The sequence below is a fragment of the Lissotriton helveticus genome, chromosome 10, assembly GCF_964261635.1.
Source record: "Lissotriton helveticus chromosome 10, aLisHel1.1, whole genome shotgun sequence".
Classification (NCBI taxonomy): domain Eukaryota; kingdom Metazoa; phylum Chordata; class Amphibia; order Caudata; family Salamandridae; genus Lissotriton; species Lissotriton helveticus.
In genome coordinates, this window is record NC_136071.1 from 150509507 (window position 1) to 150537355 (window position 27849).

A 27849-nucleotide genomic window follows, 5' to 3' on the forward strand; every position below is an offset into this window, starting at 1 on the left:
CTGCACACTCACTCTGCACACTCACTCTGCACACTCACTCTGCACACTCACTCTGCACACTCACTCTGCACACTCACTCTGCACACTCACTCTGCACACTCACTCTGCACACTCACTCTGCACACTCACTCTGCACACTCACTCTGCACACTCACTCTGCACACCTACTCTGCACACCTACTCTGCACACCTACTCTGCACTCACTACTCTGCACTCACTACTCTGCACTCACTACTCTGCACTCACTACTCTGCACTCACTACTCTGCACTCACTACTCTGCACTCACTACTCTGCACTCACTACTTACTACTTACTACTCTGCACTCACTACTTACTACTTACTACTCTGCACTCACTACTCTGCACTCACTACTCTGCACTCACTACTCTGCACTCACTACTCTGCACTCACTACTCTGCGCACTCACTACTCTGCGCACTCACTACTCTGCACTCACTACTCTGCACTCACTACTCTGCGCACTCACTACTCTGCGCACTCACTACTCTGCGCACTCACTACTCTGCACTCACTACTCTGCACTCACTACTCTGCACTCACTACTGCACACTCACTACTGCACACTCACTCACTCTGCACACTCACTCACTCTGCACACTCACTCACTCTGCACACTCACTCACTCTGCACACACACTCACTCTGCACACTCACTCTGCACACTCACTCTGCACACTCACTCTGCACACTCACTCTGCACACTCACTCTGCACACTCACTACTCTGCACTCACTACTCTGCACACTCACTACTCTGCACTCACTACTCTGCACTCACTACTCTGCACTCACTACTCTGCACTCACTACTCTGCACTCACTACTCTGCACTCACTACTCTGCACTCACTACTCTGCACTCACTACTCTGCACTCACTACTCTGCACTCACTACTCTGCACTCACTACTCTGCACACTCACTCTGCACTGTGCACGCTGCTGATATCATGGAATCTTCCACCACACTTTCTAAAACTCTATAGTCCGAAGCATAATAGGCACAGAACCAAAAGAAGGGTAGACATTGCTTAAAATAATCTTATTGTATTTATGAGAAGCAAAAGCGAGACTGTGAAATGTGCTGAATATCAGTTTGTTACGAATCAACAGAGTGGAGTTAGAGAACCAAGAAATAGCAATTTAGAATCCGGGTTAGAAGGATTAGTAATCACAAGCTGAGGATCAAAGGGCGCGAAACAGCGTGGTGGGCGCGCAGGAGACGCAGCGTGAGCGTGCACATCAGCTGAAGATCGCTGGAGAAGACACCGAGCCTGCTTGCTGCCGTGACTGACCCGCTGCAGAGGGAAAGAGCCCGGTGAGTGGGGGTAGAGGGGGGGGGGGCGGCAGAGAGGGAGGGAGGGTGTGTGTGTGTGTGTGTGCGTGTGTGTGTGTGTGCGTGTGTGTGTGTGTGCGTGTGTCTGTCTGTGTCAGTCTGGTGTGTGCTTGCCTGCCTGCCTGCCTTTGTGTGTGCGCGTCCACAGACCCTGGTCGGCTCGTGCACCGCTCTGTACTCCCTTGGGAGCTTACATGGCGACAATAGTTCTCGTTGCCGAGACCTAAAAAGGGCAATTTATTAATGCTAGCAAGATGCTGCTGGCTAAAATACATGCTACCCAAGGGGTGGTCTACACCGTACACTCCCAATCTGCTGTTGGAGGTCCTTCCTGGAACCTACACCTACTATGGGCACCCAGAAATCGAAGCCTAGAGGGCAGCGGGACCGGACATATGGGGAGACCTGTTTGCAGATTTGCAATTACAGGACTTCACGGTTTGGTGGACGTTTATGGGATACCACCGGAGATATTCCTGCTCTACACCACCCTGTCAAAGCACTTCTTATACTTATGGGGTAACACTTGTAACAAACCTACCTCTTCCCAGCCTCTGCAAACCGTATTAACACATGGACAGGGTAGGTGTGCAATCACAGCGATTTACAACTCTTTTAGGCCTGATCCGACACCCCTGTTGGTCCCATTGTACGAGTATTGGGACACAGCACTGTCCACTAATATTACCGATAAACAATGGACACAATGCATAAATCATCCCAGAGTTGTATCACCAAATGCTAGGCTTAAGTATACACAGTTCAATTATCGCCACCATACATAATTAACACCATACAGGCTTGCACGCATTTATCCCACCTCGACATATGTCTGGCTCCAGAGGCACCATTTCCCCACATAGTGTGGACGTGTCCATGTCGCAGACCATTTTGGGATGAGGTGGCTGGGACACTAACAAAGGCAGCAGGCACCCCGATAACAACCCAGGGACCACATTTTCTGCTGGGAATAACGAACGCCAACGCACCGCGCAAGACTCTCAATAAATTCTTGGACCTAGCACTGGTGCAGGCAAAGCGCAGAATAGCTATGTCTTGGAAGTCGGAGCAGGCCCCAGCACCCAATTATGGCTCCAGGACCTCCGTAGAGTACTTGTCGCAGAACATGAGTCACACTCACTAGATGCATCTAGGCTACCCTCAAAAATCAATCCCCGACAAGGGCAAGAATATTTGACTGCCATCGAAACTAAGCTGCACACAATTGTCTCAACTAACATAGAATGCTCCCTCGCCCTGTGCACCACCACAAGTAGAAGTGAAATCACCACACATACCGCATATCCTCACACTCTACAAACCCTTGTCTGGACATGGATGTGTAGGCGCTGTGTGGGCACACACACAGCCTATGGGGTTCTCTCTCCCCTCCACCGACACTCCCTGACCTCACACTTGCTCGCCCACACCTGACGGCACGTAAACAGTTCTTATTCCCGAATATAAGGCAGTCGATGAAGGAAAATATTCAGTTATCTGCAATTCTACCGATAGAAACAGTAAGCTTTGCGTCCAAGTTATAAATTGTCAATACTGGTTAAAAAATATTATTTTGAGTTACTGTGAGACACTTCACCACAGCCGCTTCTGTAACCTGTGCTGTAGTAACCTACAAATGTCAGTTAAAGCTCAATTGTATAACCTGCTGAAAATGAATAAACATCTATTTAAAAAAACAAACCTATATGATTATTCAAAATGTTTAATCTTTTTTCCCGCGTGTTAACCCAAGTGCCGACTTTTGTGCCAAATTTGGGAGCACGTCCCGGACGACGGTACCAAATGCACAGGTAGTGCATGTGGAAGACCCCCGCCATCAGTGCATGTTTAGTTTTGCCCTTGGTGACATCAGGGAATAATAAAAGGAAGTTGCGCAGCGGGAGTCAGAGTCAGTCCACGTCGCATCTAAAATAGCGTGTGCACTTAATTTCTTTCTAGGCCTGTCAGTACGCCTCATGTGACAGAGAGAGTTGTGGACGGGGTGTCCCTGCACTCCATATTTATTTTTCTGTGGTCCACCTCCCCCTACAAACTACATCTCCTCATTCCCCGCACTCTGCGTAGCTCCCTTCCTGCTAAATCCCCTGTCCAGGCTTCGGTTTGCCTTAATGCACACTCGCCGTTTCTTTTTTGGTATTGAGACGTTCCAATGACTTTCATATTCCCTCGACAGTTCACACTTCTATTTTTTCAACAGAATTAATATTTACAAACATCTGCTTTAACACCTTCCATGCTAATGACGGAATGGTTCACTCATGAGCACAAGTGCAAGTGTGCTCATGACGGAACCATTCCGTCATGAGAACACTTAAAAACAAGCAACCAGTAAACGTGTCCGTCCTAGATAAACAAACGCATTTTAAAACAAGAGGTGCTAATGCTACCTGCTGTGCATCTGAGATGCCACGGAGTGCTAGCGGAAGAAACGATCGCTATTGTAAACAAGCTGAGGATCAACGGGCGCGATACAGCGTGGTGGGCGCGCACGACGCAGCGTGGGCGTGCACATCAGCTGAAGATCGCCGGAGAAGACACGAGTCTGCCTTCTGCCGTGACTGACCCGATGCGGAGGGAAAGAGCCCGGTGAGTGGGGGGGGGCGGCAGAGAGAGAGAGTGTGAGAGTGTGTGTGTGTGTGTGTGTGTGTGTGTGTGTGTGTGCATGCATGCGTGCGTGCGTGTGTCTGTCTGTCTGTCTGTGTGTGTCTGGCGCATGCCTGCCTGCCTGCCTGCCTTTGTGCGCGTCCACAGACCCTGGTCGGCTCGTCCACCTCTCTGTAGTCCCTTGCTAGCTTACTAGGCGACAATAGTTCTCGTTGCCGAGACCTAAAAAACTGGTGCTATCTGGTTACTTCTATTACATTAAAAGATTCAATACACCTTATGTTGGAAGTGAATGGTATTGTATCCCACAGCCTTAGCTTCAAATTAGTTTCACAGAATGTTATAATTACTACCGTAGACACCTTTTTCAGCTTTCACCACAAGTCATCCACTACAAAAAGAGTCTACAGAGGTTTCTCTCCTTTTAACGTCTTGTTTTTTACATTTGAAATAAAATAACACTTGGTTGAAAGGGCCACATGATCACAAAAATATATAGATAGCTGGTCACCCTTCACTCATTGCCAACAATTAGAGTTTAGAGGAAGATGCAGGGGAACTAGATAAGTGAGACTGGAGTGTAGATGGCCCCAAGAAAGAATGCTGTTTCTGAGAGATACCTGTTGATACCCTACAACTACTTACACTGGGTATACTGTATTGGAGCATGACTGGAAAATAAACAGTGGCTCATTCCCCTTCAGTCTCTGATGACAGAAGACTGAAGAAGTATTTTTTCATGTCGAGTGGAGCTGTAGGATGACTTAGTAGTTCTAAGAGAGGATGGCACAAATGCTGTCAACATCGTTGGGGCTTTGAATAAGTCTAACTCCTTAGATGACACTCCTGAACCTATTGAAAGACCCGGGACATTCCAGATAGCAATGAAAATGTGTGGGCCTGGGCCTCATACTACCAACAAGTGTCAAGAATTGGAGATCAGCATATGCGCCAAATCTTGCTTGGTGGATGGCGAGAACGGACAATTGCTGCATATTGGAAAAACTGATATACATGGCCCGCTGGTGTCCTCAAAAGCATTAAAAAACATGGAGGAAGTGGATTTGTTATCAGGTACATATAGACAACAATGTTGCCAACTCACCCTGAAAATGTTGAAGGATGACCGAGATCCAGCTGGGCACACAACTTCACAATGTGCAAGTGCATTGAATAGGTCACATATTAACACAGTGCTGTTTATTGTGTATTAAAACAATGAAGTGGTATATTAAATACATGCTTACCTGGCTTGAGACCTCATATTCTACATGCTTGATGAACATGCCTTTTTTCTCAGGAACCAACTCTACTTTGACCGTGTCCTGTCCAACCAGCTGCTGCAGCGTATGAGAAAGCATCAGTGGGTTGCCTTGAGAGACTTGCATTTTAAGGGGTCCTTCGTCACTCTGCTCCATTACCTATGGCGTCTGTGCACCCTGGAAATTTAAGGTTTCAAAAAATGTTTTAGAACATAAATCCATCCTTAGAATACATTAATGTATCTTAGCCTACAGCTGTTCCACAAATGCTTTTATCATTTAACATACAGTGCTCGGCAGTTGTCTTACTCAAACAAGAAGAATTAAAAATTAAAAGCTAGAACGCTTCTTCGGCTCTCCTAGTGCAACCACCAAAGGTTAGGATGCAAGGCAGATACAGAAGAGGAGCAAAAAAGTGTCCATTAAGCACAAAAAGCACTGCCCATTAAAATACCCTGATTAAAGTAGCGGGCTCTGTATATACAGCAGAGACTTCACGGCCAAACAAAGTAACATTTAGATTCCAGAAATGAAATAAGCAAAGGCAAAGACAGCAGGACTGGAACTGAATGCCATACTTTTGGATGTGCCGATGCTTTTTATATTTGGTTATGGCTTTTGCAAGTCTTTATTTTGGAAGCGCTCCCAGACCCTTGTCATTATTAAAAATAAACATGGGCGAAAAACACATTTTTGGGCCTCACAAAGCACACTTTCCATAGAAGTGGTAATTAAGAGAACTACTGTGTGTGGATGTGGTCATTGTAAAAGTAAAGAATGTGGTCACTCACTCAAATTAGCCAATGGCTTTAGTAGGATAACTCACTGCTCCATGTTATTTGCTGTAAGTGGCGACAGAAAAATGTGGAGGACACAGCAGCTGATCAATATATGAAGAGAGCTCGTCCACAGCCCCTAGAAGTCATTATGTTAACTCTATTTTAGTAAAATCAAAACTCCTTGCCTAATGCCAGACCTAAAAAAAAGACGTGAGAACATAACAGAACCTCTGACACTACCATTCCAATAAAAATAAAAAATACACAATGGGTTTCAGAGAAGTAACATTTCCCAAATCACTGTATTGGATGCTAAGTGCATCATTCTGTCTCCCAAAAAGTGCTTCCCTTCCAATACGTAAGGGACTAGTTAGACATCAGACATACACAGAATTATACATTTTTTGTCCACTTCAATCATTTAGCCCACTCTTGCAAGTTAAACCCAAAGAAATCTCGTTTTTATTTTATGCTCACTGCAGCAAGCATTTTTAAGCCTGTTGGGACTCAAGTGCGAGCCTGACTCTATGATGACGGCCTTATTTGTATTTTCATTTTTGCTCATTGGGATAGGATATCCTGGGAGTCTTCTGAGGGCAACAACAAAAACTGCAACCTCGAAGTAAGGTGCCCGCCATGTTTGGGGACTTCCTGATCTAATCTCAAATAGAAAACCCACCCGCAAAACTGCACCTTTACACTTATGCCGCCCTCCTGCTACTGATGCCGCCTCCCCTCCCGCTGCTTCCAGCCTGCTCATTTACCTTTCTAGAACCATGCAACTTCTGAACCCTGGTGCCCAGGTTGAGCAGCATTTGTTGATGCTCAAAAATCACCAAGTTAATGGTGAAGTCCAACATCTAACAATTGTAACAATCAGAGAATTAAAATGTATTCAACTACACTGATTGTGGAAAATTGAACTTCTGAGTAGAACCTACCACAATTGGACCTCTTGACCTGAAGATCACAAGAAATTTAAGAGGCAGACCTTTAATCCATACACACATCTTGCTGGCATTGGCAAAGGCAAGAGGTTTGGCTTTCGTATGCTAATGCGTGCAACCAACATTTCTGCAGGTCTGTTTTTGCAACCATTAGCAGTTTAAAGCCAGACCGCCTATCTTTGCCATTGTTTGTTCTGTAATGCTTCGACTAGCCCCGTTGCCAACTCCCTTTAATCGCAAGGAAACAAAACATGATTTGGGTTACTTAAAGTGCATGGGAGCTGACGTGCAAAAAGCAGGGATGAAATGTGGTTTTACCCAATCCCTTCTTCATTTATAAAGAAAAAAGCTGGGTATACTGCAACATTAATTACAAAACAATTTACAGAATAAAAATCACATTCACAAAAAAGTATAAATTTATAGATCATATTTAATTTACACAATTTGCACAGAATTACACATCATAGGTTATCGATGAAATCCTATAGGTGTAAATATAAAGAAAATTGTAAATATAGCAGCATACCCAGAGCCAGAGGAAATAGGCGATTCTGCAGCATTTTGCGCTTACATATGGATTTGTCGCATAATTCATAATGTGCTACATAATTTTGCTTTTCTTGGAGCAGAAATCCAGAGACCCTGGTTATAGAGCATACATTGTCCTAGTTCTGCATGCAAATTCCAAACAATTTTCCACATTGTAGAATATCCAATGTAGTATGCATGGTGGGAAGACGCAATAGTACATTTTATCCTTTGCATGTAATACATTTTCCCATTGAAAAAGTCCTTCTGCTTACATTTCGGATTCCGTGGAGGGAGAGGGCGGCATAGAGACAGAAAGAGCGAGAGAGCAAGAGAACAGAGAAAGAAGCAAGAGAAAAAGTGACAATATAGAATGTCTCTCTCTCTCTCTCTCTCCTTTACAGGGGTGCAACTAGTGCAGTCGCACCTGGCGCCTGACCTGGGGGGGGGGGGAGGGGGGCTATAGAGTTTCCTTTGTGTGTAGCAGATTTCAGGCAACAATAAAAATGTTAAGATAAAGCTGGTGATTAATGTTGTTCCTGCTGGAGAGAGATAGGAGTTGTTTCTAGTGGCAGTTTCACTCCTCTTAAGTAGTGGAAAAAGAACATGTACTATGTCGATCGTAGAACTGTATTTTATGTGGATAGCTCAGTGAGTTACTGCTTTTGTCACAGAAATTCGTTTGTTACTTGCAATTAATAAGTTACAATCCTTATGTAGCACAATGACTTATGATCTTTCAACAAAGAGCTGCAATGCTGAGGACATTATCTTTTTTTACCCAGCCTTTCATTATCTATTCTTAACGTTGCTGAAAAGGTTTCGTTTGACTAGAAATACATTCTTATTAGTGAAGCCAACCCCAACCGCAATCAGTGCTTTAAATCAAATGAAATGTAGGTTAGAGAGGGGTTATGGAAAGATGAGGGATACTGCTGGGTGAGGGTGGTAGTGAGGGAATCTGTGGAGAAGGAGGTCGCTGGGGGGCGCCAAAAATAGTTGTCCTACTGGGCATCACCAGCGCTAAAGACAGGTTGGCAGGGGAAGTGATTTTTTATTTTTCATTCTAAATAGGGAAGTTCACAATAGTCGTTTTCTGTGAATTGTGAGTGTGGAAAAGGGCTCACAGAAAGATTTATGAAAACTGGGCGTGTCTCAACTTTCTGATCAGCAACAGCTCAGGAAGGCCTTCTGTTCCTCCTTCCCCTGCATGGTCAGTAAATCGAGGGGCCAACCAGCAATCCCGTCTGATTATCTGCACTGCAGCAGTGAATCCGATGTGGGAGCGGAAATGTCTGCCAATCCGGATTTTGTGAATCTGCTTCAGGGAGTTTCCGCCCACAGTTGTTGGCACATGAACGTTCCACTTTAGTCAGCAAAGGATATGTGAATCGGGCTCGAAGCAAGCCCAGGCAGTGGTTCCCAAACTTTTTAGAACCAAGACCCACTTTTAGGAATGACAACACGCCTTCTTGACCCTACCTTTAATGGAAATGAGCTGGAACGATTTTTTAATGCAAATAAAGCATTATGTGCTGGCGCGTTATCATCTACAGACAGCACATTTACCATTGAAATGGCCACTAACTTTGCACAGACATGCAGTTTTACTGGAAAAACTAGATAGCACACAAATGATTATGGCGAAAATCCGGTCTCTGAATATGCATCATTTGTGCATCACCAAGTAAAGTGTGTTGATCCTATTAAAATCGGTTTCCAGCACACTTCAGAATTTGAAAAGCAAAAATTACTCATTTTTTTGAACTGCTAAAGGCAGGCATTTCATTTACAGGTATTTACGTTTTGTTGTGTGTTGCAAAAAAAAAAAAAAAAACGACATCCTACAGCCTTTCCTTTCACACTCCGTGAACTTTAGCAAGATTGTCAAATAATTCACTCTAAAGTCTAAACATACTCTGACTTTAAAGTTAGAGAAAGAAAAGTAAACACCAATCTCATTGTAGAAGAATAAGCAGAAATTTGTCAGAAGACAGACGACATTTGACCTCCGTCTTTTAAGTACTGACAAATGTGTAAAGAAACAGAATTTAAAGCAAAGGCATCCTTATTTATTGCTCGAACTTTCCCGATACACGAAAAATTGGCTTGCGACACACTGTGCAAAACGCTGATCTAAGGGATGACACTGTGAAGTGGCAGAAACACAGAACCCGAGAAGAGTTTTGTCTTCCAAAGATAAAAGATAAGAAAACCGAAAGAGAAGGGTTTGAACCCATGCAGGTGTACCTCATGCTAGCATGCTTCTGAGATAAATAAAGTGGACATCATGGAGCACACCTCCAGCTACACTTGTTACTTTACAGTGCTACAAAGCTTGTTGTAGAAAGGGCAGTATAAAACAAAAATTACTATATAGTACTGAAATGAAAACAATGGATGTTATGGTGGCAATGGGTGCAGGCTACAGCAAAGAGGTCTAATTACGAGGTCCCCTAATGTGGGGGTGGTGTTAATCATGAACCCCTAAACAGGGGCTCAACGGAAGACCCTGCGGTACAGGGGCACCCATATCCTTCACGGGGCATGGGCGTAGAAGTGTGGAGGACGTGGGGGATTAATCCACCACCCAGATTTTCAAGTGCGGGGGACACGAGGACAGGAGTGGGGAGACGAGGGGACATTCGAATGGTCATTAGCAAGTGAAAGCTCTACCTATCAAGGCAGTGCTCTTGACCTACTGACCTGCAACCACCCACAGAGCACCTTCAAAGTATCATGCTACAGCTGCTTGCAGCCTGCATGGTTGAAAACATGCTGTCTGCATCCTGCCCAGGCTATTGAGAAGGACCAGGATCTTCATGCACCACCCGTTGGCAGGCTGTCCAAGGATCTTCTAGCGCCCAGCCTCTTCTCAGCACTCCCCTATCTGCAACTTGAATTTGAACCTGCAGGGCAACGAGGAAGCTGCAACCCTGGTGGTGCTTGTCCCCAGAAGAAGGCTTGAGCGTGAACAACAGGTGAGGGGATGAGTGGAGCTTTATGAATAACTCAAGCCTTACTTTATTAAAAAAAGAAGCCCTGCAAAATGGGGCGAAAGACATCAGGCAATTGTTTTAGGAAATCTGGCCTCAACCTTCCACAGTGCAATAACCAAAGCACACATCTCTAACAAGAAGAAGGGACAGCAAGATAAGTGCTTGCTGCTAACATCTGCTGGGGACCTGAAGGAAATTGTTAGTTACCATGTCAGCATAACTAACTCTGCTGTTCTTTTTTCCTGCTTTTTTCTTTCTTTGTTTTGAGGGGTGTTTAACACCCCCAAACCACACCTTTTTTATTTAAATCCCTTTCCCCCTTTACAGCTTTCCTTCCCTGAACCCTAAAAACTCCTTACCTATTTTTACTTCTACCCACACCTGAACCCTAAAAACACTTTACCTCTACCCACCACAGAAGCCTAAAACCTCCTTACCTTCCTTTACCCCTACTGGCCGAAATCTTTTTAAAAAATCGTACCCTCTCATTACCTCTATCTGACCAGAATCCTAAAAAACCCTTCATTTTCTTTCTCTTCCCACCCCATAACCCTAAAATCCCATTGGCACCCCTTACCTCTTCCCTCCCCATAGCCTTAAAAATCACTTACCTCCCTTTACCTCTACCCGACCCTCAACCTTAAAAGGCCCGTACCTCCTTTTACCACTACCTCCCACTAAATCCTAACATCCCCTTACCTCCCTTTAACCATACCTGGCCCTAACTGCCCCAAAACCTTTACCTCAAACTGTCCCTGAACCCTAAAAACCGCTTACCTCTTTATGCCTCTGTGTACTGAAAAAAAAAAAACTTACCTCCCTGTACCACTATCTGCCTCACGTAATAATCACAGTTCTTGTCAGGGTAAACTATTAAAGGTACTAATTAAACCTGTGGTCAACCTCTGGTAGATATTACACAGAGCAGGTGGACTTAACTTAGAGGCAATGCGTAAAGTATTTTTGCAGTACTAAAATCGTAATAAATTTAAAATGCAAAACAATGAAAACCTTCAAATGAATTAGCAACATAGTTAAAATTAATAAACAAAAGTACACCAAAATGACACAAATCCAATAAGGGGAACTGGAGAAATACATTTTAAAATTTTTAAGGAAAAATAGCACCAAGTGCCAATGATAGTCAATGGTTCTGGTAGCCCAGGACCTAGGCGCAATTTGATGCGGTCTATGACGGAGTGCAGGTCAGATGCAACAACCAGGTTTGTCCGGTTTAAGATTTTATCTTCTAACTTTAGTCTTTCAACTCCCAATACACCACAGGAATACACTTGTAACTCCCCCCAGGACACAAGGGAAGGCAATTTAAGGCTCACAAAATGCAGGCGGAGACCAGTCCAGGTTGAGGTGCCACTGATCAGCTGGGTAATTGCAGGAAATGCTTCTTGGAGCTGGTTATATCCCTGTAGCTTGAACAGGAGTTCAGCCTTATGGCCCTTGGAGTTCACTTCTTTGTCTTGGTCCAAGAGTGAGCAGGTCCAGTCCTTTAGGGCTCTTCGCATGTCTCAGGCAGCAGGTTAAGCCCTCTTCTGATCTTCCAGAGGTCATTGAGTGTTCTGAAGTGGGTTGCTAGAGAATTCACATTTATGCTGGGCTCAAGTTTGTGGGTGAGAATGATCCCAGGTGATGCCCTAACCAATGGGGTAAGGTTGCCAGGGCTAACCCTACCCAATTTGGGCATTTTCAAGATGTCTGAAGTCTTCGGCCTCACTAAACTTGGGCTCTGAGGTCAGGGGGTGTGCGTAGTGAATGTACTGTGATAATCCCAGTGTCCTCCCACATCTAACATCACAATACAGTTTTAAACAGTTTCTGTTACCCCCCCAATCAAACACAGACAGGAGACTGGTAAAATCAAAGCTGAGCTTTCAGCAACCACACAGTAGATACACACAACATGTTTTGACATTCTGTTTCCCTTCTTTGAAGTGCAACCCAAATATTATATGTTAAACCCCAGCAGACCTGTCAAGCAGGATGTGACATACAAGAACGAATTGACACTCAAATGTCAAAGAGGATTCTCGCAGCCCCACTCCAGTGGTCTCTCTAAACCACTTCTGGGGAGCTCTCTGGTGCCTGGCTGACTAGAAGGACAAACTGGAAGGCAGGCCCAGTTCTGAGCTACATCTGCCTGTGCAGCGTGGCGTCCCCTGAACTTAGGGAACGACCCTATGGGCGCAGCTGGAAGTAATCGTCAATGCGATATTTATACAGTTGAACCAATTGTTCTAGTATGAAATCCAAATAATAAGCTGTATTCCGTGAAGATAAGTTCTTTAAATCACAAATGATGAAAAGCAATCATAATTGGCATGGTCCCAATGCATTTCGTGCCGTGAAGGCACTTCATCAGGGGAATCTAACAAGAAGAAATATATATGTATGAGGGTCCACACGTTTAATGCATCATAGGGGAAATGTCGAAGCAAATACCACCAAGTAGTTAACGCCATAAGTGTGCAAAAATTATCAACCGACCTTAGAGGGAAAGTGTAAAGGTGTAAAGTACTCTGCGATTTTATAAACAAAAATTACTCTCCGGTGTGTATTAGAAAAAAGTGATGAAGGATATAAAGGGTGAACGAATGCTATGAAGAAGCGAGCCTATACGTTAAACTAACTGTGCTGAAATAGAGAAGGCCAACCATAAGGTGAACTAATAGAAAAAGTGAACTGGAACAATGACAGACCACTCCGAGTTAAAACCCATGAAGTTCAAAAGTGCTCAAAGAAAGAATGCGTGATGAACGAAAAGCCGTGATGAAAAACTTCTCGTGATTCGAAAATACATGCCGCAATGCACATAAACCCAAAGAGTGGAAAATTCTTATCGAAGTCATCTAGCGAGTTGATAACTCGACGTCAGGTTTCAAGGACTGGGTTAGTGCGCGGCGAAAAACGCCGACAGATAAATACTGTGTGTTACTGAATAGAAACTGACGATGTCTAGAGGGAGATGGTGTGGAAATGTCAGCCATATTGGAATGAGCATAAAAGTAATGAAAACATATCAACCCACCAAAGTAAAGCGATATATAGTCACATATAGCCTAAAAAGAAGATAAAGTGTATATAATATTGAAAAAACAAGATAGTTAGGAAAGGTGTGAGAAAAGGAGGTAAAAGAAAAAGAATAACAAACCTATTAATGGCAATATCAAAAGAGAAAATATTTAACTCACACAAAGGTATACAAATTAAGAAAAAAAGTGCGCGGATAATGAAGAAAATAGCGTGAAAAAAGCACTAGGGTAAAAAGGTCACCAAGTAACACACCGTATACAGAGTTAGACAATACTAGACTTAATCATGTCAAGAGGCAAAAAAGGCATTGTGAGAAAATAGTTCACAGGTAACGAGAGAAATCCAAGCGTTCATTAAGCCCATGGGGCTTCGTTGAATCAAGTTTAAAAATCCATTCATTTTCTTTTTGCAACAATTTTCTGTTTACATCTTGGTTTTCAATGTTGGTGATGGTTTCCAAAACCATGAATTGCAGTTGAGCAATGTTATGTCTCCGATCATTGAAATGTACTGCTATGGCTGATTTCTCATTTTTCGTTCTTATATTGCTTTTGTGTTCAGATAGCCGTGTTTTTATTTTTCTGGTGGTTTTGCCCACATAGACTAAGCCACATGGGCATTTGAGTAAGTAAATCAAATTCATTGAATCACAGGTAGCAGTTACTTTTAACCGAATAGGAGTACCTTTAAGTGGATGATTGATCGTGGTTCCTTTGATAATAGCATGGCAATTGTTACAGTTGTAACACGGCAGAGTACCTTTGAATACAATTTTATTGTAAACTTGTTCAGATGGTTTCAAAATGTCTTGAATGTTTTTACTGCGAATAAATGCGAATCTAGGTTTCTCTTGAAAAATCCCTTTGAAATCTGGTTCATTCGATAAAATTTGCCAGTGTTTTAAAATAACCTGTTTATATGAATGACTTTTTGTCGAAAATCTTCAGGGCCCTTTCTACCATTAGGCAGCACTAGGCGGCTGCCTAGGGCGGCAAAAGGGGGAGGGCGGCAAAAAAGTGAGTTCTCCCCACGCCAAAACAGTAAGCACGCCCTGCTGTCCTCTCTCGTCTGGGCCCCAGCAGTACATGAAGGCCCCAGCACTCGACCTTTCAAAAGTTGTGAATGTTAGTTTCTCAGTACATCCTGTTTCTTCCAATAGGCGCCTGGTGAGCATGTTTATTGTGTCAGAGTTTGATTTCTTGTGGGTGACTTCGGCACCAGGGAGTGTGTGCTGCGGCCTGGGAGTAACACAGCCTCCAGCGGCACAGGGATTGGGGCTACCCTCCAGGGGCCCCCCATTTACCCCAAGGCCAGTGAATACCTGTGACAGATGGACTCGGGCCCCTCGTTACGTTTTGCAGAAGCCCCCCTTAAAAATATTGTTGTGTTGCGGCCCTCGTGTGCCCTGTGTTTAGATGCTGCTGATTGGCAAACTCTGTATTAGGGAGCTGGTACGAGGTGTTTTTATTCTGTGGAAAATGCTTTGATCCGAATGTATGTTTTAGAAAAAAGAAGCAAGACAAATCAATTCCTAAAGCCCAAATCGTGCCCCTTAAAACGAGACGACAGGTATTATATTTGATTGGGGGAGGGGGTGAGGGCAGGCACCTTTTACGGAATCCCAAGGGAAGACAATGTATGTATGTATAGATATTTTTATATAGCGCTTGCTGTCACCCAACGGGCATCCTGGCGCTTAGATAGTCATTACATACAAGATGTTACCAGCATCCGAAAAAACTAGTGCAACATTCTGGGGAATAAGTGGGTCTTCAAGTTTTTCTTAAAAGAGGGAAGATCTGTCATACCCCTCAGGTCCAGAGGAAGAGAGTTCCACAGTTTTGCTGCGGTGAACCTGAAGGCCCGACCTCCCATCCGGGAGCGCCTGATCTTAGGTACTGATACCAGATAGGCTGAGGCTGACCGAAGTGGTCTGCCCGGGGTATACCAGGAAAAGAGGTTCTGCAATGGGAGTGGGCCTTGACCATGAAGAGCCCGAAACACCAAACACAGGGCTTTAAAGTCAATACGCGGTGAGATTGGCAACCAATGCAAGTCTCAGCAGAGGAATCCAAACGGCGGCGCGACAGTGCGAGTTTTGCAGCAAAATTCTGCAAACGCTGTAATTTCCCCAGTAAAGTGGCAGGCGCCCCCAGAAGCAGTGCGTTGCAATAGTCGAGACGACTTAAAATGATGCTTCGCACTACCTCTGGCCTGGCATGTGAAGGGAGCAAGGGTAGAATCTTATGCAGCGAGCAGAGCAGTGCCATACAGGTGGCTACCGTTTTGTTCACCGCTACATCTAGTTGCAAGTTAGAACTGAACATTACACCCAGATTCCGTACTGACTCAGCAGGGGAGTCAGTCCCTTGGAAATCAGGGGGCCAGAAGTCCAGTGGGAGAGGCCTAGGGGTACGGTCCATTGAGCAGTGTAGCACCTCAGTTTTCATGCTGTTAACTTGCAGGGAGTTGTTACCTAGCCATGCTGCCGTGGTGCTCATGCATCAATGGAACGCCTCATGGGATACCGCCTTCTTGCCTTCAAAAGAGAAGACAAGCTGAGTGTCGTCTGCGTAGTTGGTGACTGTTATGCCGAAAGATGTTATCAACGAGATCAGGGGACGGAGGTAGAGATTAAATAAGATGGGACTGATGGAAGACCCCTGTGGTACACCCTGCCCCACCTTCCTGATGTTAGATTTGAAAGGTGGCAGAGATACCACCTGGTACCTGTGATCGAGATATGATACCAGCCACTGTAGGGCCAACCCAGAAACTCCAGCCTCCGCCAACCTCCTGATCAAGATTGCATGGCTAACCGTGTCGAACGCGGCCGACATGTCAAGCAGCACTAAAAAGGCCGCTTGACCCTGGTCGGCCCGCGTCCGAAGGTCATCAAGAACAGTCACCAAAGCCGACTCCGTCCCATGTGCTGGCCTAAAGCCAAACTGGACCATATCCAAGTACTCGGTGGACTCGAGAAAGTTGGAAAGATGCCTTGTGGCCAGTTTCTCCAAGATTTTAACTGGAAAGGGCAATAGGGAGATCGGCCTATAGTTTACTGGGCACGTAGGGTCCAGATTTTCTTTTTTCAGCAGTGGGGAGACCACTGCCAATTTCCAGCAGTCAGGCACTCGTGCGGAACCCAAGGACTGGCAGCAGATCGAAAAAAGTGGGGGGAACAACTCAGCACGAAACAACTTCCAAAACTTCGGTGGAAGCGGGTCAGATGGAGAACCAGAGGACAACCCGTCCGCCAACGCACAAAATTCCTCAAAAGATGGTAGTGGAAAACTGTTCAGTCCTGTAGATGTAGCGCTCGTCTTGCTGGTCTCACTTAAGGAGGAACTGTCCACCACCTTATCAACGGATGGGGCAAGATTATTTAAGATAGAGGCAATTTTGTCCTCAAAGGCTTGTGCCAGCGAGTCACAAAGATCCTGAGAGGCCGGTATGATGTTTTTAATACAGGCTGGATGGGCTAGATCTTTCCCAAGTCTAAAGAGAGCCTGTGATTTATTCGCCGCCGCCATCAGTGAATCCTCTAAAAACCGACACTTAGCCCGCTTGATCTGAATTTTGTAATTTGCCAGTGTCTGCCTATAGAGGACACGTTGAGGTTCTAAATACTGTCTCCTCCATGCCCTCTCAGCCTGTTTGCACTGCAGCTTAAGCTGCCGGAGTTCTTCCGAATACCAAGGCATTACAAGGTGAGTCCTAGCTCTGATGGTACGCATTGGAGCCAAGGAGTTAAGGGAGGATAAAATTCGCTGACAAAAGACCTCATAGCTCACGTCCACATTAGTTCCCAAAGTGAAACCGTCCGGAAGCAAAGTGGGCAATGTAGAGTCTGCGAGAATTCTAGACCATTGTCTACCCATGCCACTCGTCCTGCCCCTCTTCATAGCAGCGGCTATACATGAAAGGGAGAAGAGGACAAGAGCATGGTCCGTCCAGCACTGAGGCAGAACGGTTTTCAGAGTCACTGAGCGTGCATCAGCAAAGAGCAAGTCCAGAATGTGACCCTTAGAGTGGGTCTGGGTGAGTACAAGCTGTTTCAAATCGATATTACAGCAAGCTTGAGTCAGCTCTACAAAGGCAGAGTGCGTTGGCCCTTCAGGCCAGAGGTTAAAATCCCCTAGCACCATCAGCTTTGTATGGGAGTGGGAGAGATCATAGATTAAATCAATGAGCTCTGAGACCATCGACAGCGAGCTAGCCGGGGGTCTATAACATAGCAGCCCAGTATATAATACTCCTCCATGATCTTTAATAGAGAAGCCCAGCAGTTCACAGCCAGAGATGACCTTGATTTGGAGCTGAGAGAGGTCCAACGTCTCCCTGAATATGAGGCCAATTCCACCTCCTCTAGCTCCCACCCGTGGATTGTGAATACATTTAAAACCGGGCGGGCAGGCTATTCCTAGTTCCACCGCGCTGGTTGAAGTAGTCCACATCTCGGTCATAAAAAGTACATCAAGACCGTGGCATTCTATCAGCAACGCAATTTCCTCACAATGCTTGACAAGAGACCTTACGTTCAGCAGGCCACAGGCCAGAACATCAGATGGCCTGTTAGGGGAATTACGCTCACCAGGCAAAGAGGTGCCGGGATTCACACGTAACAGTTCGTCACGGGAGTAAGAGAGTGCGACTCGGTGACGAGGGACAGAGGTTCCGGCGCCCGGCGCGTCCCGTGCGCGAACGGGCGCAAACGGGCTTACCTCTGGTGCACCTCCAGCGCTCCGCCAGCGCGCCCGCTGCGCGCCGACGCTGCGCGCCCTGGAAGCAGCCATTTTTATGGCCGTAAACGCGGGAGCCCTGCAGAGCTAACAACTAGCCCCCCCAACCAAGATAGCGCCTGCTGTTAGGCACTCCCTGGTTCCCTCACCTAAGATGGCGGCATCACTCACCTTAGCGCGATGTCCTGAGAGCGAGAGCCCTGAAGCGCTCTAATCCCACAAAGAGTGGGTGAGGACACAATTTAAATGCAGGTAAGACCTATATTTCTAATGTAGTCCCCCAAAGTGAGGCCGAGGAGAATATAGCGCCTAGCACCACAGTCTACAGCGCGAGCACGCAAGGGAGCAAGTAATTTTTAAAACAGTGAAATTAGTTTAAAAACAAGAAACAGTGCAGCAGCAGGTTCCTTCAGCGCACGATGGTCATGTAATCTAACTAACTGTGCTTAAAAGGTGTGAAGAATGGGACGGTTGATGGCAAAGCAACCTTAGAAGTCTGTTTAATGTGAAGTCCGGACCAATTTAAAAACGGGAACGGGGGAAATTAGGGAGCATGAAGTGAGTGAATGTAACTCATTATAGAATACACTGCTGTGATTTTAAAAAATTAGGATAAAGGAACCTGTCAGCTGAAATTAAGTGAAACAGTTGAACTTTCCACAATAATCTTTCTCCTCACCTAGGCAAACATTGCCTTTCGTGTGGATTCCCATTTTGTTCACCCATCGGTGCATCTGCACGGAAGGTTGAGGCGTGTCTAGATTTATCCGGAAATGTGTATCTTTATTGGGTTTGCTGCAGAACTGCTTATTTAAAGTTTCCCTCGCCTTGTGTTTTTTACTATGGCGATAGTCAGTAGTGTGAGCCTTTGAATAAGAGATGTGGCCGGTATTTAATGTGCCCCGGTTCACACAATGTGCTCAAGTGGCGAAGCTAGGATTACAAGACACGTCTCGTAGTTTGGGTTTGTCAGCAATCCAGGTGAGAATTGGAATCGTCAAGATTACTAAAACTGGGACTTTGAATGATAAAAGGTGCCAGCAAGGAGCACTAGAAGTGGATAAAACCCGATCTGAGGCCTGGGGGAGGCAGCTGTACTTGAAATAGCATTTTTTTCACATTTATAGCACAACTCTACCCAGCTAAGGTGTCGCCGCTCTTACACAACTACATAATGAACAGGGGTTCTGCCCAAATTACTCTTACACAACAGCAGAATTTGGACAGGTTTGGGCAGTGGGCAGAGTAAGGTACAACCTTAGGGAGGGGGCGGCATTTTTCAATTCTCACCTAAGGCGGCAAAACACCTAGAAATGGCCCTGAAAATCTTGACACTACAACCATCCGTCTTTCACTAGATTTATTGGTGCCTGTGAGTAATTGAGTACGTGATTTCACACTGCATTTTGTTTCAGCATTTCTTAGAACTTCCATAGGATATCCTCTTTCTTGAAAGCGTTGAATCATGTTCTGTATCTGTTTCTCTGATTCATTAGGTTCCAAAACTATCAGTTTAACTCTGTAGAGTTGAGATAATGGCAAATTGTTTTTAAGTGAAATCTGGTGGAAACTCCCACAATGTAGTAGGTTATTTCGATCTGTAGATTTTTTGAACAGTGTTGTGGTGATTTTGTTTTGTTCAATTTGCAGTAGTACATCCAGATAAGCAATGGTTTTATTGTCAATTTGATGAGTGAATTGAATCCGGTCATTGATGGTATTCAACTTTGTCAATTCTTGTGTCATACATCTGCCTGTGCCAGCGGCACAAACTTTGAAGTGCACCCAGGGACTGAGCACAGCCCACAGTCAATCCTGACAAGGGGAGGACAACAACTCCCCACACCCAAGGCTCATCGTTACTGTCCTGGGGTCTGTTCACTCCTTGCCACAGGAGAGCTACCAAGCTGCTAAGTGACTCTTAAATACTTACAGAAAGGCCTCCAAAGGCTTTAGGCAGGCAAAATGTTATTTTTCAGAAGGACTTTTTCAATACTAGGTAGATAAAATTGACTATACCATTACATTGGATTTTGTTTAACTATTAAAAAGAGGACTTGAAATATTTCTGTAGCCATTACCAATCTGAAATTAGCATTATAAGGTGTTATAATGTAATCCTGTGTTTCCCTGTGGAAGCAACCAGTCTTGTTACAGTGAAACTAGCTTATATGCTTTTTCGCTCATTGGACATATGGAATACTAAACTTCTACATGTCCTACTTTTATATATCATGCACCATACTCTATGAGCAATAAGGCCTACCTTAAGGGTGACATTAACATTTAAAAGGAAGGTTTATGCCTGCTAAAAGGGTTTAGTTTGACAGGTCGAATTGGCAGATTAAAGCACAACCAGGGTTCTGTGGCAAGCCTGGATGCATGTCTTATTCTGCCACTGTAATGGGTGGCACAATGAGTGTTGCACCCCACTTGTGACATTTAACTTACAGGACCTACATACATGGTGGGTACCATATATTAGAGACTTATAGGCAAGGTAAATATGTCAATCGGGAGCATACCAATTTTAAAATGTTGAAAGAATGAGCACAAACATTTTACCACTGGTTACCAGGGGTAAAGTGAATAGAGTTCTGTAGCCAGTAAAAATAGAATTCAGCGAAAAGACCAAAAAGAAAACTGGGGTGACCCTCCAGAAAGGGCAAAGTTCCAAAAACCCCTACCCCCATTTACCTCTACCTACCCATCGAAACCTAAAATACCCTTCCCACAATTTACCACTACCCACCACTGAACCCTCCAATCCCTTTAAAACCCTACTATCTGGTACCCTTAACAGCGTCTGAAAGCTAAAAACAACTTTATTGGTCTTACTATCCACTTTCATAACAAACACCCAGAACCCTTATAAATAGAAACATTGTTTTTTCACATTTGATCCAATTACTTTGCAAAATGTAGATAACATGTAAATGACAATAAAACATACTTGTGATTACATGCCTGCCTTTCTATTTCACCTTGAAAGTATGTGATTGTATACATTTATCAGAATCTGCAGTTCATGGACATGGGCAATTTGTATAGGGTCAATCGAAAGTCCCCAAAGCTGTCCCTGTCTCCCCCCCACCTCGCCCCCAGAAATGTTGTGTCTCCTACGCCCGTTAGGGGGGCCCTCATTCTGCCTAAGGTCAATGAATAGCTGTAAGATAATGGGAGACTCAAGGGCCCTTCTTCACATTTTGCACGGGCCCCATGTTCTTGTGTTACGCCACTGCCCTAAAAAGTTAATGTTCTTTTAACTCCAGGAGTGCAAAATTAACAGGTATTTTGAGTTGAACCTTTAGAATCTCCAGAGTAATAAAGATTTACCGGGGAAAATAGGTAATCCCGGTTAGTTCTTACTCTCCGCAGCAGTTTCACCCGGAAATTTCTGATTCTTCCAGGAGTGGAAATCTGGAAAGGAAACAGGATAGACCTTGGTAACACCACAAGCCTCATAACTGTCACTGTGGGCCTGCCACAAGGTTAACAGTCAGAAAGGGATTTAAAGGAGACACTTGTAATGAAGGCTTTAAGATCCCAAAAGAACTAGAAAGTGTGACTTAAATTAGCAGGTGCAGAGCCAAAAGGTCTAGCTAATGCATTTTTTGAAAGCCTATTGAGTGTGCAAAAACAATTTGGAACAAACATATAAATATATAAAAAGAAAGATGTTGCCAGTAGGCCAGGAACGTGTATACTCTTTTTTAGTTAGCTGTGCAAATGTGATCAGGCAAAATGCCATCTCTCACAGTTCAAGTCAGCCAGTGGATGAAATGGGATGGCCCACTATCCCATACTGTATGCTGTGAACAAACAGGAGTAGCAATACATGAATGACTTCTGAACAGACTAATGGATGAGGAGTGCAGACCCCCAGACCCTTCTATTCATGTTTATATATATTTTGTTTTATTGTATGAGGCTGGTATGACAGCTAAAACGGTCTCTAGGCCAGACAAAAAACATGTCTCTTAATAAAAACCTTAACTCACCTGGCATAATGCAAAGTGTCTTGCCATGTATAGTAGTGTACTGGTGATCACCCAAGGTGAGAGATGCTCAACCATGTCTTTTAATTTTTTTTAAGCACCGCTTTCATGCCGCATCCCGTTATGGGTTAGGCAAGCAGGAGACATATGATGCCACATTATCATCACCATCCGTATAAACCCACTTCAGCTTACTCTGCTTACAATTAGTAGCATCAATTCTAAGCATGGGTGCAAAATCCGTTCCGCTCGCGGATTTTGCGGATTTTCAGTAAATTCGCGATCCGGGAACTCCCGCGAATTTACCAAAAATCCGCAAATCCACGAGCGGCGGATCCGGGGGGCAAAAGTTCAAGCCTTCAAGCTTGAAGTTGTTGTAACTATTTTAGGATGGCGCCGGCAAGCTGCCAGCGCCATCCTAAAATAGTTACTAAGTTAGCTTCAACAGGAAGCACTAATAGATAAAATAAAGCTGTTGCTCGAGCACCTGCTTTATTTTATCTATTAGTGCTTCCTGTTGAAGCTAACTTAGTAACTATTTTAGGATGGCGCTGGCAGCTTGCCGGCGCCATCCTAACATAGTTACAGGATGATGGACAGCTCACTCAAGGGACCCCTGCGCACATCGGTGATATGAAGGGCAGGGTTTATTCTGGCACGATGGTCCCGTCACAAAAATTAAACCTCAACAGGAAGCACTTACAGATATCAATAAAGCATGTGCCCTAGTTGAAGCTCAAATTCAGTGACGCATTCATCAGCCCAAAAACAATTGTGAGCGTTGTCGAGGCTGGGCAGGTGTGCTTTCTTCCCAAATCTACCGTCGAAAATCAGCTGTGATGCTGGATAGAGGCCTTTGCATCCTTGACTTTTACGAGCGCAATCGCCGTGCTGTTCCTGTGACCAGGAGCTTCCTTCTCCTTATCTGCTGCTCTGATCGGTCTCTGACCTTTTATACACACTAGAGGCATGTGAACTCGCATGGAAGCCCCGCCCGTTTGGCCCCGCCCACACACTCGCGGTATGCACAGTGTTCCCGCCATTTACCCACTATGATGGACAGTTGAAGCTCAAATTCAGTGACGCATTCATCAGCCCAAAAACAATCGTGAGCGTTGTCGAGGCTGGGCAGGTGTGCTTTCTTCCCAAATCTACAGTCGAAAATCAGCTGTGATGCTGGATAGAGGCCTTTGCATCCTTGACTTTTACGAGCGCAATCGCCGTGCTGTTCCTGTGACCAGGAGCTTCCTTCTCCTTATCTGCTGCTCTGTTCGGTCTCTGACCGTTTATACACACTAGAGGCATGTGAACTCGCATGGAAGCCCCGCCCGTTTGGCTCCGCCCACACACTCGCGGTGTGCACCGTCTTCCCACCATTTACCCACTATGATTAACAGCTCACTCAAGGGACCCCTGCGCCCTTCGGCATGACTGAATAGTAACACACACATGGTCGCTGTAGACAACTCTTCTGGCACTTTAGGCAGCTGTAGTGTTGTAAAAGCACTATACATTTACCCAACGAGGTAGCACTTACTGATTAGCCAGTAGAAAGTACTCCAGTTGAGTAGAGGTATGGCACAAAACGGTGGCGTCTTCTTGGATAAATATGAAGGGCAGGGTTCATTCTGGCACGATGGTCCTGTCACAAAAATTAAACCTCAACAGGAAGCACTTACAGATATCAATAAAGCATGTGCCCTAGTTGAAGCTCAAATTCAGTGACGCATTCATCAGCCCAAAAACAATTGTGAGCGTTGTCGAGGCTGGGCAGGTGTGCTTTCTTCCCAAATCTACCGTCGAAAATCAGCTGTGATGCTGGATAGAGGCCCTTGCATCCTTGACTTTTACGAGCGCAATCGCCGTGCTGTTCCTGTGACCAGGAGCTTCCTTTTCCTTATCTGCTGCTCTGATCGGTCTCTGACCTTTTATACACACTAGAGGCATGTTGTGAACTCGAATGGAAGCCCCGCCCGTTTGGCCCCGCCCACACACTCGCGGTATGCACAGTGTTCCCGCCATTTACCCACTATGATGGACAGTTGAAGCTCAAATTCAGTGACGCATTTATCAGCCCAAAAACAATAGTGAGCGTTGTCGAGGCTGGGCAGGTGTGCTTTCTTCCCAAATCTACCGTCGAAAATCAGCTGTGATGCTGGATAGAGGCCTTTGTATCCTTGACTTTCACGAGCGCAATCCTCGTGCTGTTCCTGTGACCAGGAGCTTCTTTCTCTTCATCTGCTGCTCTGATCGGTCTCTTGAGGCACTTGAACTCGCACAGAAGACCCCCCCCCATGTAAAAAAATTCGCAAAATTCACCCATGCTTAAAATTCCACATTTCCACCACAGCGCAGCCACGCACTGCATTTACCACAATGCATCTGTGCCTATTGAGTGCTATTATGCCAATCAGTGAGCTCTCTCCCCCACCCCGTTTCTAAGCTTGCAACCTGAAGCAAAACAAATCTTTTTTTTAAACATTTCAAACATGTGTTGTTTCATGCCACTACTAGGGAGACTTTTTAAAGTACAAAGACAGTTGTAATTTCCACCAAACCCAGAGTTCCCAATATGTTAGCATCATTAACAGAGTGTGACCAAGTGCTCACCATTTAGGACGCATATATGCCTGGGAGGAGTATCTACTCTACCTGTGTGGCCAGCGTATTGGGTTGCTACATATTTCAAAAGTAAAATACCAACCATTTCTTCGTGTTTTAAGAGTCTGCAACCCACCCGGACGTGATACTTAAATAGATGTCATGTAAAGTCATCTGTATTCATTTGTAACATTACTTTTCTGTTTTGTTTACTTTACTTACCAGTCAGGGATCACTAATGCAGCTCCAGAGAACGTTTTAAAGTGCTTTCTTCTTGTGTTTGCTGTTTCAAGTGAGCACAGGTAAGGGGGGGGGGGCAGAGGGGGGGAATACCAGCTTTAGCCGTTTTCATAATTTTTGGACCGGCTGGGGCATTAAAATACCAGCCATGCCGGTTAAAAAACGCACAGATGGCAACAATCCTACCAGTGCAGTGTCTCCATTTACACACCAGAGGCCGGGCCGGTTCTAGGATTTGCAAGGCCCTGGGCTAAAAGGGAACGTGCGAGGCCCCCTCTAATTTAGATAAGTGGCCCCTTGCAAGGAGACCATTCACAGACACTGTGGGGGGCCGATTGTCCAGCATTTTGGCGCCCCCACAGTTATAACTTTTACTCCACAAGCATTTCTCACACCTTCAGTCCGATAGGTGTGAGAATTGATTGTGGTCTAAAAGTTAAAACTGTGGGGGCGGCAAAATGCTGGACAATGGGCCCCCCACAGGGTCTGTGAATGGTCTTCTTTCAATTGAAGGGAGCGTCTCCGTCTCCCTCCCCTATGCCTCGGGACAACATCCAGGAGAGGCCCAGGGAGGGGGCCCCCTCCAATGGACCATAATTGCAGGCGACACCTTTCTTTGTAATAGATCGCCAGGTAAACAACAGGACACATCACCGGTGCATGGCCCCATGCTGGTGGGCTGAGTGCGAGGCCCTGTGCAGCCACCCACGTTGCCCATGCCTAGCGCCGGCCCTGACCAGAGGCCATAATATAAAAGTGTCTTGGGGGCAAAATGGGCGTTCGCGCCCGCTTTGCACGCCCCCTGGGCACTTTAGTATTACAGAAGGGGACGTAGACCCTTGTGGGTCGCTTTCTGTAATTCTGAAAGCTCTGGAGGACATACAGCGCCAGCGCTTCCTCAAGAGGGTGTTCCCTCATTTGCATGGAGGGGGGGGGGCTCCATGCAATGAGGGAATCCCTTTGTCTCCGAGGCTGCACCTTTATTATAGACGCGGGCACAGAGCCAAAGAAGCCCTCAGGAGGCGCACTAAAAGGTGGAGCATTGTCAGAGCGGCTCTTGACTGCAGCCCTCTAGCGAGGGAAAATGGTCCCATAGACCCCCCCAGACATCCCCTTGCAAGCGGGTGCAGTCACTCACTGCACCTGCCTGCACGGGATCTCTAATCCCCTTTAAAAGTGCAGGCAGGTTGCAGTCTGCACTATGAAAACACAGAGCGGCTTTAAAGCAGCTGCTCTGTTTTCACATGACTGCACTGCCCCCATGGCAGCATGAGTTTGGGGCAGCACAAGTTCGCGGCTGCCCTGGGGACAGCGCATTCACCCTAATACGGTGCATTTTCCATGATTTCGCCAGGTGCACTTTTTAAGGTGCACCCAGCGCAATCAAGGAAAATGCGACATATGTATAATATGGCCCCAAGGGTCATATTATGAAAGTGCAATAGGGTGCAATGGGCGTTTGCGCCTGCTTTGCACCCCCCTTGGGTACTTTGGTAATACAAAAGGGGCCGCAGACGCTTGTGCGACCTTCAGTAATGCAGATAGCGCTGGTGCACGTAAAGCGCCAGTGCTATCTTTATAGGCGTTCCCTCATTTGCTAGGGGGAGTGGCCCCATGCAAATGAGGGAATCCCTTTGCCTCTGCGCCTGCACTGTATTGTAGACGCGGGCGCAGAGGCAAAGAAGCTCTCAGGAGTGCGCCAACTAAAATGTGGTGCGCTGTCAGTGCGCCCTTGGATTGCAGCTCTCTGGAGGGGGACGAGGGTCCCATGGACCACCCAGAGATTCCCTTGCAGGCGGGTGCAGTCACTCATTGCACCCATCTGCAAGGGGATTTCAAATCCCCCTTCAAAGTGGAGGCAGGCTGCCGCCTGCATGGCAAAAACGAAGCAGGTTCAAAGCAGCCGCTCCATATTTCCCCTGAAAGCGCTGCTTCTAGGGCAGCGCAAGTTCGCGGCTGCTCTGGGGACAGCGCATTCTATGTAATAGGGCACACTTTACCTGTTTTGAGGTGCACCGGGCGCAAACAGAGAAAGTGCGCCCTTTCCATAATAGGACCCCAGGGATCGCAAATGTTGGAAAACTCCATTAGCCGAGGGTGGGTGTGGAAAGGGGAAGCACCTATACCAAATAGGATTTTAACACTATATTGTATTCTTCCCATTGAGCTGTGTAGACATTGAATAACCCTGTGTGATAGTTACTAAAAGACTGGGCTGGACAATACTTTAAGTCTATTAGTGGTGTGATAAGTTTTGAGTTCTTTACCCCTTACCAACTCCAAGAGTCCAGTACAGAAGAGATTGTACTTGGTTCAGTTTGCAGAGCAGCAGTAGGATGGGACCTGAGCATCAAGAGAAAAAATCCTCAACCACCACAGTTGGGACCAAGTAGCCGCGGTTGGCCCTCGGGCCCCCCCAAACAGGTTCTGAGAAAAGGATATATAGACTGCATTTTGAATAATCCTTAGTACAGAAAGATTAAGTCATTCAAAGATTAGGGAATGTATCATAATATTTTGTCCAGGGTTCAGAAGATAATTAAATTGGATGGTAATAATTCAAAGCTATGGTAAGGAGAATTTTAACTTCATATACAATAAGAACAACCCAGAACAAGAAGGCTGAAATTGATTGTTAAAACTAGTGAAAAAGCGCATTTAAGGTCGAAACACAAGAAGGATACATCCCTTAGGGACAAGGCCAAAAGCGAAACTAGAGATG

The 27849-nt window shown here is 45.5% G+C and overlaps 1 protein-coding gene across 3 annotated transcripts in view; it reads right to left on the bottom strand.

Moving 5' to 3' along the window:
• Nucleotides 1–27849, bottom strand: part of SNX8 (sorting nexin 8) — a 213016-nt gene that overhangs the window by 118886 nt on the left and 66281 nt on the right. For all 3 annotated transcript variants that reach the window (XM_078664973.1, XM_078664975.1, XM_078664974.1), the window contains exon 2: nucleotides 5228–5419. In XM_078664973.1, coding sequence (XP_078521099.1) covers nucleotides 5228–5398 — 171 coding nt within the window. In that variant the 5' untranslated portion in view covers nucleotides 5399–5419. The remainder of the gene's footprint in view (nucleotides 1–5227; nucleotides 5420–27849) is intronic.